The sequence below is a fragment of the Catharus ustulatus genome (genome assembly GCF_009819885.2).
Source record: "Catharus ustulatus isolate bCatUst1 chromosome Z unlocalized genomic scaffold, bCatUst1.pri.v2 scaffold_26_arrow_ctg1, whole genome shotgun sequence".
Classification (NCBI taxonomy): Eukaryota; Metazoa; Chordata; class Aves; order Passeriformes; family Turdidae; genus Catharus; species Catharus ustulatus.
The window spans coordinates 678,704-691,182 of record NW_024879445.1 but is presented as its reverse complement, the minus strand read 5'-3'; the positions used below and the strand labels follow the sequence as shown (position 1 = coordinate 691,182).

General features: G+C 40.2%; 1 protein-coding gene across 1 annotated transcript in view; it reads right to left on the bottom strand.

Moving 5' to 3' along the window:
* Positions 1 to 41: 41 nt before the first annotated feature.
* The window catches only part of MSH3 (mutS homolog 3), an 81,969-nt gene continuing 69,531 nt past the window's right edge, over positions 42 to 12,479 (bottom strand). The window contains exons 21-24 of the mRNA XM_033086431.1: positions 4,953 to 5,139; positions 3,982 to 4,111; positions 2,582 to 2,756; positions 42 to 1,174 (exon numbers count right to left, since the gene is read on the bottom strand). Coding sequence (XP_032942322.1) covers positions 1,066 to 1,174; positions 2,582 to 2,756; positions 3,982 to 4,111; positions 4,953 to 5,139 — 601 coding nt within the window. The 3' untranslated portion in view covers positions 42 to 1,065. The remainder of the gene's footprint in view (positions 1,175 to 2,581; positions 2,757 to 3,981; positions 4,112 to 4,952; positions 5,140 to 12,479) is intronic.

Below are 12,479 nucleotides of genomic sequence, written 5' to 3'. Positions count from 1 at the left end.
GCAGCATTTTCACATAGAGTACAAATATCTGGATAATTTACTTTCAGATTCCTATCAATACCAAACATTAATTTCATTGCAGAAAACACACTTTTTGTTATAACTGACTCAGCTGACATTTCAGTGATCCCTGAATTGATTTATACACCTTGCAAACTTCTGTGTTAGCAAATTCATGTCACTTCTATAAATACCTCAGGAAAACTATGCAACACAAGAATCCTCTGGAGAATTCCCTGGGTGAAAGATGTTGTCTGGCAGCAACAGAGGTAATTGCTCCTGGTAATGTATTTTGTTTTGCACATTCCACAGTAACTTTTTAAAATAACCAAACACAGAGGCAGGGACTGCACCCAGCCCTGTCCCTCCTAAGCCTGGCTTAGATAAACACACACCTTCCATGTGACAGTGGTAACTGTAAATTTAAAAACTCAGAATCCCTTCCGAATTTTTCAGCTTCACTTTGCATTTGACAGAGCACTGAGGGTGCAGCTGCACTCCCTGAATCGCCCTTTTCACTCACCCTTACAATACCCCAACATTATTTTTGGGATTAACTCTTTCTCCCAACCTTGCTAGACAGGGGAAAGATCAGGAAGAAAGGTGCTCTAAAAAAATCAGTGGATTTTTCATGCATTCACATTGGAACAAGGTAAAAAGTCTCTTTATAGTATCCACTGTTAGCAGCTGCTGGCTGTGTGACAGAGTTGAGACTCAGCTACGTTTTCCCAACAGACACAGAAATCAAATCTTCAGAAATCAAAGTGCAATAAAGGTGAAACACATTATTTTATTTTTTTAAAAAATTTTACCTTATAATTTATCAATACTTTTTCATGGTTTTTAAAACAAATTGGATTCGATCCCCATAGACAGTTTGCAAATAAGGAAAAGGGTGAAAAGGAAGTGGAGAGAGAAAATTTCACATGATGCATCATCTGTGATCTCTCAGAAAGCAGAAAAGGCAACTCAGTGCACCTGGAACTGCACCCTGATAGAATCCATTACTCTCCAGACATGTATTTGCAGCTCCAGTATCTTCCATCCCTAACCATGATTTGAGGATTAAAAACCATCCTTCCTTTCATCCTCAGGTTCACACATATTTTTCCATTTCTGTAGTTCCTGAGAATCATTTATCTTCCATGCTTCAGCAAAGGACTTCATTTTTTTTCTGTGGGGGAAAAAAAAAAAAAACCAAAACCCTAATCAAAATACAGACATATTTTTAAGTGAAGCACATCAAACCTTGAAAGTCCTACAGTCATCTGCAAAGTTTTATACATAGTCCAAAATAGCACAGCTCAAGATGTTTTGTGATCTTCAAACAACCAGTTAATATTTTCTACAATAAGTGTTCCTGCTCTAGGTCAGCCAACAAATTAATTTCATAACTAATGTAGAGCACCAGCAGCATTGACAAAATGATATAAACAAATTGTTGAGGGAAACAAACAGCATTGCAGTCAGCCCTGTTTAATTTCCATCATTCAGTTCGTACAAATTTGTATTTGCAGGATCATAAAAACACATTTTCAATCTAAATGAGTGCACACATCCTTCCTGCTTCTTCTTAGCATTTTTTGATTTATGGGAGCTGTGACAAATTAAGTTTAAGCTGGGTTAACACACATCGCCGGCGACAGTAATGTCAAAACTGGATGGAATTACCCAGTGGATTTACTGAAATAATATGAAAGTGATTTTAAAAAACAAGACAAGGCGTGTGGCCCATGGGTGTTGTGGCAGCACGAGGGTGTGGTTCCCCAGAGTTGGTAACTCCTGTTCCCACCACAGAGCCCAGACCCACTCAGGGCACTGCTCCAGATCCCTCTGTTTCACTTTTGCCAATTATGGACTGGTATTTCCAATTAGCTGAAGCCACCACGTTATTATTCCTATAAACTGTCATGTACCTTCAAATGTTTTTATTCTGGTTTATTAAGAGGGGATAAAAAACATCGTTACGTGCCGGGCACTGTCGAGTTCCAAAGTTTACACCGACAAATAATTAGTAGTCAAAATGTTCTCATGTAAAATTATCCTTTCAGGATTAAGTGCAGCCATCAGACAACCAAGATTTTGGTTCATTATGTTCCTAAGAGGCAATTTGAATTTTGCTCATAGGACTGCCACGGAAAATAACAGCAAACTCCAAAAAGCCCAGTGGAAATGGGTATGAATATCTAAACTGTGCACATAATGTTACAGGATTTACTAATCCATTATGCCACTTGATACACACAGGAATTTTTGTAACTACTGTAATATAGAAGGTACAAACACTCCTGAATAAAAATTGGGTATCAGAGAAATATTGAAGTCCCAAGGACTTTCAATAACAATCTGGGTGTTTGTGGGGGCAATCCAAATATATTATAAATATTTATTTTCAAGTTAAGTCAGAGGAATAATGTCCATATTTCCTTCTACATTTTAGTATGCAAAGACAATTCCAAGTTCCAAAGCAAGTAATAAATACTTTTTTAATTAAAGTCATTAGTACTTTCACTATCACTGAGAACATAGGTAGGTATTATACAAGGAAAAAAAAATTTTTAAAAATCACATTTGTTCTGACCTTTTCATGTTCACTATTCTCTCCAATTCCTTTGATTTGTGAGCTGCTCTCTTCAAGATTTCTTCAGGAATATCTGCCAGTTTGGCAACATTTAGCCCATAACTCCTTGCAGAGACTCCTTTGGTTATTTGATAAAGAAAAGTGATAAATTCAGGATTCTCTTCCACTTCAGATCCTAAAAAAAAAATAAAACCAAAATCAAAACCTCATCAGTGTGGCAAATACATAAATCCCTGTGCTGATCAGCTTACAAGGTAAGCAGATGATACAATACAAATAATTATTTAGGGGAAAGGTTAGTGGCAAATACCAATGGCCAGTCATTAAAAAAAAAATAATTAGAAAATTCCACCATGATTCAGTAAACAAGCCTTTATGATGCCTTTAATAATTCCAGAAATGGGACCATCATGTTTCAAAACAGTTTCAAAACAATCAGATTTGTTTTTCCACTCCATGGAGTGCTGAATTTCGGAGCTGTTTGACACAGTAGGATGAAGACACTGAAAGTGCAGAATGCTGAATTAGGCAGCCCTGTTGAAATGAAATCCATGGGAGATACAAAACACATCCTGCTGGTGAAGCCCCATAAATAGAAAATGTTTTCAGACAGCGAGATCTTTCAGAGAAGGAGCTGCCATATGTTTGATCCCTAATCCCTCCTCCCTAATCCTTTGTGTTTGGCTGCTGTGGGAAGTTGGATGCTGGGACGTTGGAATCTGTCACCCACCCCACTCAGATCCTGCTGGAACACAAAAAAACTGGAGCAGGAATGTCCTGTTTCCAACCCCCCTGCCTGTGTGACTGCAGTGACAGTGGGGGTGTCACCTTCAGGTGAGGTGTAACCTGTCACACGGGCATCCTGAAGGACCTCAGGGTTATATTTTTAATGTATTTTTAACCCTGCAGTTCTGTGGTGTATAACTCCAAACTCCATATTCAGTCTGAGCTGCTGCTTTCCCAGTTTGGGCACACAACAATTCCTCTGCAGGCTGGAATCAAGGCCACCTCACTGCCCCCAGAGATGGGAACAAAAGTGAGTTGTGGGGAGAACATTCGGGGGAAATTATTTCATTACCTGAGGCTGTAATTGGGAGATAAACCCCAATCTGCAAATGCCCCAAATTTATAGAAGTGTGAAAATCTGTGACCCATGGTCCAGTTTGGGCATAGCCCTGGATGGGTTAAATATACCTGAAGGCCCTTCAATAGATAAAACTGATTTTTTATTATCTTAATGTTGTCTGCTTCTGGTTTTAGGTAGCCCAGAAAGACATCAATAGGTTGTAGTGAGGGATTTCTGGAGAGGTAGGGATTAAAAAAAAAAAAATTAAAAAAAAAAAAAAAAAGGAAAAAAAAAAAAGAAAAAATCACCCCTCCAAGCTACTTTGTGGCCTGACCTGCATGCTGGCTGGAGTCGTCCTCGTTGAGCAGGAAGGCCATGTGGTAGTTGCCCACGGCGCGGGGGTACAGCCGCTGCAGCTCGCACACGGATGGGTAGTGGGTGACGAACAGCGTCAGCGCCTGCACCTGCAGCACACACAGCCAGCTCAGCTCCAGCGTTTGGGGCTCCCAAACAAACCCACCAGGGCTGCTGTCCTGTCCCCCATCCCCTGGTGAAAGGAAGGGTTTGACAGGAAGGTCTGATAGATATGTATAAATAACAGAAAAAATCTTGGAATGTAGACTCTGAAGAAGGAATAGAAATAATAGCAAGTTTTGATAGAGAATAAAAGAATCACTGAGCCAGTTTTACTGGGTAACTAAAAAGGCAAAGAGCAAGTGAGCTGGGAGGGACTTTTATGACTCTGAGCATAGAATAAATCCACCTCAAACAAAAGATGTTTTTACCGAGCAAAAAGATTTTCACGCACAAACAAAAATGCCATGTTGCAAGTAGAGAAAAGATCTCAGAATTTTCCACCACAAGAAAACTGAATAACAACTTGTAGCTTAAACGCACTAACTTACAATGATTGGAAAATAGTCACATTAATATGGTAATGTTAGTAGTTGTGACAGGCTATAGGTAAAAGTATTGATTGGTTGTCATGTATTAAGATGATCTACAATGAAAAGTATATCATGTAAGCAGAACTAGAGAGGTTTTCAGGTGAACCCACAGCTGGGCTGACAGGCTGTGGGTCGGGCTGGGCTCTTGTCACCCACAACCCGTAAATTGCTGCATAAATTGGATACAATAAAGAGCATTTCAAAGAGCCCATCTGTACCTCCACATCCCTCATTTGGGCTTTTACAATCCCTGAGCTCGGACATGAGGCCTTTCCCCATTTCCCCCTAGGCCGCGTCCATTGCGGCCTAGGCCTAGGCCCCGTGCGCTCACTAGGCCTCACTAGGCCCAGGCACTCACATCTCTGATAAAGTGCTCCAGGGTGGCGTGAGCGATGGCAATGCCGTCGTGGGTGCTGGTGCCTCGGCCCAGCTCGTCCAGGATCACCAGGGACCTGGGGGTGGCTTTCCTGATGATCTCGGCCGTGTCGGTCAGCTCCTCCATGAAGGTGCTCCGCCCTTGGTAGATGTTGTCCGCGGCGCCCATTCTGCACGGGGGCACAAAAACTCGTTACAAATGCCACATAATGCTGGGGGGAAAAAATAATCGTGTTGTTACAAATGTCTGGCTGCTGCTCCAAAGAGAGGAGAAGAACCCAGGCAGAACATTCACCTTCCACATGTTTCCCAGCAAAAACATCTCCCACGGTTCAAAACAGGACAAGGCAGCCTGCTTTTCCCTCAAAAAAGGAAAAAAGCCCTGCATTTCCCTTTCCCCTGCAACTTCAGACCAGTCACAAGAATTCCATCAGAGGAAGCAGAAGGTAAATGTTACTTCTTTGGTATCCTATGGGTTTATAATGCTGACAATACCCAAATACCCAATACTGGCATTTCCACACAGAATAAAAGCTCCTGTGACCAGGTATTTGTGCAAACAAACAGCACAGCAGTAACTTCCTTCAGGCAGTCACAAAATAGCAATCATTCCCCCTAATTGCACGGGTATACAATCTTAACCAGCCTGCTTAAACAAGATTTAAAGGTATTTTAAGAGCTCTCTCCTCATTCTGTTGAAACACAACTATTAGCAGCCTCCAGGCAGGTGAATTTCTCCACATTCCATAAACTCTTCCAGCTCTGATTCAGATCCTTGTTGCCCTCAAACCCTAAAATTGTGAATTTGTGGTCTACACCCAAGGAACCTGTTGTTAGCCCCTTCTGGTTTTCCCTTTTCCTGCAGCTTTCCTTAGTTGTGCAAGTAATACCCATTCTATACTGAAGAAAGACAATTTCTTTTTGCATTTCTGCTTTGGAATTATATTAATCACATTAGAGCATCCCTTTTGAGACAGGTCATCAGGACCAAGCCTCTGAGGAGGGGTGTAAAACCGGATTTATTCACCCTTATCAGCCAATATATGGTTACATACAAGCCACACTGATGTAAGGAAAACTGACTCATGGGTTTAGTGAATTATGTTTCCAAATTTAACAGCTGGCCACAACAGTATTGAGAACCAATTAGAACCTTTAAGGAGAAGCCCAAGACAACTTTTTTGTCTCTCTCTTTTGCTGTGTCTCTCTCTATTATAATTGTTTCTGTACCTTCCTGAGGCACCACCAAGATACAAATAATTTCATGAGGATTTTATGACTAAGAGTACTTGACTAAAGCCAAGCAGCTTGGGCCCAGTACAACAATGATTTGTGTGTATTCTCTGATCCCTGCCATGAAAATCTCTCATGGTCTCATGCATAACTGCATAATAAGCAAATCTTCAGTTATAAATTAACTATTTTAGGTTGGAGATAAGCATATGAGTTTTTATTTCATTAAGTGTGTGCTTAAACACACCAAAAGTTACATTCTCACCCCAAAACACAGGTGATTCTGTCAACAAGCTAATTCAACTGCACATTATTTTGCTCTGAATTAAATATATAGCTCAGGATAATGAGGGATTTTGAAGTCAACATTTCATTAAGCCACTTGCTGCTGCAATCCTTTCAAATGCTGTGTTAGGAATGATGAACATTTCAGTGAATTTCTCACCCCTGTGGTCCCGTGGGTCAGGCACCAGGTTCTGCTGTAAAACCAAACAATCCCCCTTATTGCACAGACCCACAGAGAACAGGATAACTTAGGCCTGGTTTAACACTATGAACTGCAAATACATTAATCAGAATGACAAATACTTTTCATGCCTGAACAATCTCTGGCTCCTTCATGAACATTTTCAGTGTTAACTTGCAACCCCACAATTAGCAGCATTATTATTTTCTCATTTCTTTCTTGGCTTTTCCTCACAGGGCCAGAATCTCACAGACTGTCTGTTGTGTGCCCGTGATGATCACACACAGAGCTTCCATTTTTCTCTGGGACTGCATCATTTCCATAGAGCCCACAAAATATTTCAGCCTGTTTTGTATCTAATTTGCATTCACAAAAATAATTCTCTGAACTTCCTCACTAAATGCTCAAGATACAAAGAGAAATTAGTATTATCTTCCTCTTGTTGTTAAAGACAGCTGGAAAAGAAGTCTTTCTTTTCAGCATCTTAAAACATTCAAATCCAACTTGGGCTTAACTACAGATTAAAAAACCAGCGTACTTTCAAATGACATAAAACCTCCTAAATGTCATCCTTTGAAAATGGATAAAATTGTTCTTTCTGCCTCTGCTCTTTACACTAGAAGAATTACACTTGTTTTTTGGACATACATGCTGAGCACTGTTACCCCAGAAATAAGCAGGAATAACTGTTTTAGTGTGCATGATCGCATTTATAAAACTAACTGTTAATTTTCAGCAAGGCACTGCTCCCTAACTTTATGCTCCATTATTCCTGATACAATAAAGTTGTTGAGTCACAAAACCTATTGCTTAAACAACCCTTTTTTGGTTTTTTTCTTTTTTTTGACACATTTAAAACAGCCATAATAAACCCCACCGAACTTCTCCAGGACTCAGTGGCTCTGAATTCACATTTTAACTGTTTTTATACATTAAAGCATTAAATTCTTCCTCTCCTGTCCTGCCCACGAGGAACGTGCAGACAAGGCAGTGTGAGCAGAGCTCTTTGGATCCATCACTCCTCAGCAGATGCAATTTGGCTGGAAAACACTTGCTTTAATGTCTCTTTGACAGCCAACCAAACCCTGCAAAATTAAAAGCCCTTCATCTTAGGGTGTTCAACACATTTATTATGCTAACTAAAAAATAAGAAAAAAAGACGATGGACTATCTCTTTTCAGCACTTGGTTCAAGTGGCAAAGATTGTTGTTAAAGGTTTCAGAAAAAAAAACAACAGAGAGGCAATGTTTTGTGAATTAATTTTCAGAGGGTAAGTTAGAGGATATAACTGTGCAACCTCTCAAAATAAGTTATCCCACATGCTTGGTTTTAGGATCACAGTGCGGGCCCCAGGAAGTTCATTCTTCTGCTTTACTGTGGATCTCACAGAATTTCTGAAATTGGACTCACAGTGGTCACAAAACCCAGCTCCATTCCACCACCTGAATCCCAGAAAACAAGGCTGCAAAGCCATTCCCTGGAGCCCTATTTTCACACAGCTGTCAGCAGCCCACTGCTACTTAGTGACTCCCACTCTACAGAATACTGAATGCTGGAGAAAAACCCCAAACTTAAACTACATTTTCCTATTTTTTTTTTTCAGTAATGTCCATCTGAGTTTAGAAGCTCACTTGCAATACTTACTGCAAAAATGGAACCTGTTGCAGAAGAATAAACCTAATTCAAGAACAATTAAGATGAAAAGAAAATAACTACAACAGACTGGATGTGTCACTCAGTGCCATGGTTTAGTTCAGGTGTTAGGGCATGGCTTGCACTCGATGAGCTTGGAGGTCTCTTCCAACCTGGTGATTCTGTGATTTTGTGCAAATTACTCTTTTCTCCAAGAAAAACGTGTAGGACACCCTCAGCACCAACCAAAATCACTTTCTGTGATTCAAAGACAACACTGAGAATACCATGAATAAAATAAATTCATAATGTAACTTTTACAATTCCACTCACTCCCTCAAACAAACCCCTTTGAAATGTCATTTCAAAGATCACTGCGTTTGCACAGGAGTAATTTAAATTAAAATAACCAGTTTGGAAAAGGGAGGATTAGATGTGCTGCTGCTTTGCAGTTCACAGTTCCTGGCAGGGTCCTGCTGTCTGTGGTCAGCAGAGCAGGGTGGTCAGCCAGGGCAGTGGGGACAGGCAGCCCACCAGGGATGGCCAGGACCAGGGAGATGGATTAAATAATTCCTCAGGAGGCTGCATGTGCAAATTTGTAACAGCTCACTGGCAAGAAAATAATGCTTCACACTCCCCCACAACCTACTGGTACATCGTCCTCTTCATTTCCATCAAGATCTCACTGATGCAAACCAAAAACTGACAGTAAGAAAAATAATTTACAGAAGCTGTAATTACAGAATTAGGGGGGAAAAATGAGTGTGACAGAAAGCATGGCTATCAGGATAGTTATTATTTTAGCATTACTCATGGGTGACTTCTAAGAAGTGTGCCAAGTTACATGGATGATGACAGGGAATCAAAGGATGCTCTTGACAGAAACCTGTTCTCAGAATATATGCACACGTGCTCAGCCATTTCTACAACTGCTTATCTGCAAATTTAAACGAAGAAATAGCCATGGGATGTTAGCTAATTTAGGAGAATAGCTGTTAAGAAGCCTGACAGAATGCATTCAATGTAAAATACATTTCTGTTTTGTGCATTGTTGTAGATACGTGATACTCTCAGCCACTGAGAGATTAATGAGGACATTAAATCACTCCGAGGGACACAAACTTTGCATTATTCTAGAAAGAAAAGGGAGACCAAAGTTGTTTCAACTTAGTTTCACAGTGGTTTTTACATCTTTTTTTTTCCCTTCTCAGTAACACTGGGTAACTGAAGCAGCCAGAACAAATAATCACTGAAACCCTCCTTTCCTTCTAGGGCTGGCCCACAGGGGAATGCTGCACACACCAGCCTTTAAAAGAAACATTTCTAACAGGATTACGTTTCAAGATGTGAAGTACATTGATTTTTTTTTTTTTTTTCCTGAAAGCCAGAGGAAAGAAAAACACCCATGGACTCGATCTGTGCAAAGGCTTCATCTGGACTGACAGGACAGGCAGTCCTGAGCTGGAACACTAGAATCCTTGTGAGACAATGAGAGAAATTACCAGCAGCCCTCATTCCTGGACTTCACAGACTAACAGAAACTCAGCTATTACAAAAGGTCACGTTACATCACCTGGTGATGCAAATTTGTTCTCTGAAACCCAGCAATGATACTCTCAGTAACTCCTTGAAAATATGTGTTACATTGCCCAGGGCAAAGACATTACCCACTCTTAAATTATCAGTGCAAATGCTAGTGATGGTCAAGAGAAAGAATGTGGGCATTTTGCTGAAGGAAAAATTTTAAGAGCAGATATTCAAATTAGGGTGCAAATACGCACTCAGTGCTGTGGGACACCAGGGAGGGAACTGGAGGTAATTAAGTTAATGTGCATTTGTAGCTGAAGGATTGAGGCCAGCGGGGATTAAAGAGCAGGAACTACAGCAACAGAGAAGGGACAATGGCTGAAGCACCCAGCACAAGTGAACTTTTCCCCTTTGGACCTGTGGACGCCAAGGACAATCCAATTCCAGCTGTGACTGGGTCAAGTCTCAGGGTGGAAGAGTTTCAGGACGGTGAATACAAGCAGTCAGCCTCGCTGCAGAACAGCTGGCCAGCTGTGCAGGCAGGTTTCCTCCTCCTGTGGCCCCATCCTGCAGGATCCACGGTGGGGGAAAGCAGAAGGTGTTGTGTGAGTGAGATGGATCTGCACTGCAGCCCCTGCACGCACAGGGGTTGTGTGAATTCAGACTGCAGCCCAAATTCAGACTGCAGCCCAAATTCAGACTGCACCCCACAGGCTGTGTGGCACCACCCCACGCACAAAACCTGCGAACCTCACTCTGCAGATGCACGTTTCTGTGAAATGAGCAGAGACATGAAACCAGATTAGCCACACACACATGCACAGCCTGGCTTAACTCGTTCCTACAGAGCCACAGAGCACTGTCAGAAGCACTTACAGCTCAAAGGCACTGTGATATGGCCAGGAAACAACTTCTCTTGAACAAAATAACTCTTCAGTTTAACAACACCAACTACAAATTTTGCATTTTTTTTTTTAATATCCAAACCAAAGCTATCTCCATGTGAGAAAAAAATGGGGCAATGTACTTAAGACAGCACCCAGTTCTTCCCCGAAAGATGGGAACAATTTACCCCAGAGGTGCAATTATGTGATTGATTGCGAGCATAAATGAAAGGCTTAAGTAATTCTTGTTACTCTGGCAGTAAACAAAAATACAATTAAGGAGGAACAAAATGAAACAAATTGCTGTGCCATAAAGAAGTAACATTTCTGAAAATTACTTTGGGGTTATTGACAGCTAAAAGTTCTGTTTGTCTGACTCACCGTGCTTTCAACACAAACAATACTTTTTTGGCATGTCAGTGTAAAAAATTCTCATGTGGACCTGCCATTCACTTGGGGTTGCTTTGTGAGAACAGCTCCCTACTTTTCTGCACAATAAATAAATCAATGTGCATGGCAGAACCACTATGCATTACCACATACATACAAAATAAACAAAGAGCTGGAAAAGTACTTTTGATTTTTCACTTTTCTGACCATTATCTATCAGAGTCTAACTGCTCAGGCAAATTGAGAGACTTTGTTCTATTTGTTCTAATTTTTTTTTTCCAAAGGAATATCTGAATGATTGAAACATTTATCTTCAGGTTTAAAGAACCTAAAAAAAATAATTTATCCAAAGTTCTGGTCAAAACCAGGTTATGTACAAACAAGTTGTTAGGCTGAGATAAACTCCTCCACAGTTTTGACTCAGCAATCAATCTCCTGGTGATTTCTGTACACACCTGCAGAACCTGCTAAATGCTGTCACCTCCCCATGTTTCACAGCCTGGATTTTTATGAAGATTATGAAGAAGCTGACTAGATCAACGTTTTCATTTGTCTGAGATGTTGTGATTTTCACTGTTATTTCTAGAAAAAATTATCTTCATCATCTCACCCTGTGAGCTTCCAAGAAATCATCAAAGCTTAATAAAGAAATAAATGGAAGCAAGGATTTTTTTTAAACTGTAGACTCTGGTCTTTAGAGTTAAAACCAAAAAAATTCACAAGTGATGTAAAAATGAGAGGCAATATTTGCCTATTCCTATCCAAATAGGACCATTTCCAGTAATGGAGCTTGTTACTTATTTATTATTTTAAATACACCTATTTTCCCCCTCTGATAAGGCAATAAAAGTGGCTGAATGAAATTAAGTGTAAAGTGGTTTGACTAGTTACAAAAAAGTTGAGAATTTGTTTTGCCATGAGAGGTTACTCCATCCTGTGCTTTCTCAGTTCTTACAAAATATACTCTTAGCAAGCCTTGGAACATTTTAACCTTAAAATAAATGTAAAAGTAATCTAAACTAATTCATGCCATTTTAAGTATCTTTCAAACTGGTGGTGTTTCAATGAAAAAAAGAAAAAATAAAATACAAGCATCCCAGGTCAATTACCCAAATTGTTTGCAGGTATTCATAAAATATTTGCTTTCCATCATGACTTTAAATATTACTGACATTTCTGATAATGCCATAGGTATGTACATTTTATCCAGTTAAAATGAAATGTTTCTCTACCTGTTTCTTTCAGCTCCACACACTTGTGGAACAGTAATACGAGTTTGTCAAGCTGTCAGAATTAAACAGCTGTAAATGCATTCAGGGAGGTGACACTCACAACACATCCATTATAAGGCCTGACCTTTTGGAGAGTAATTCCACAT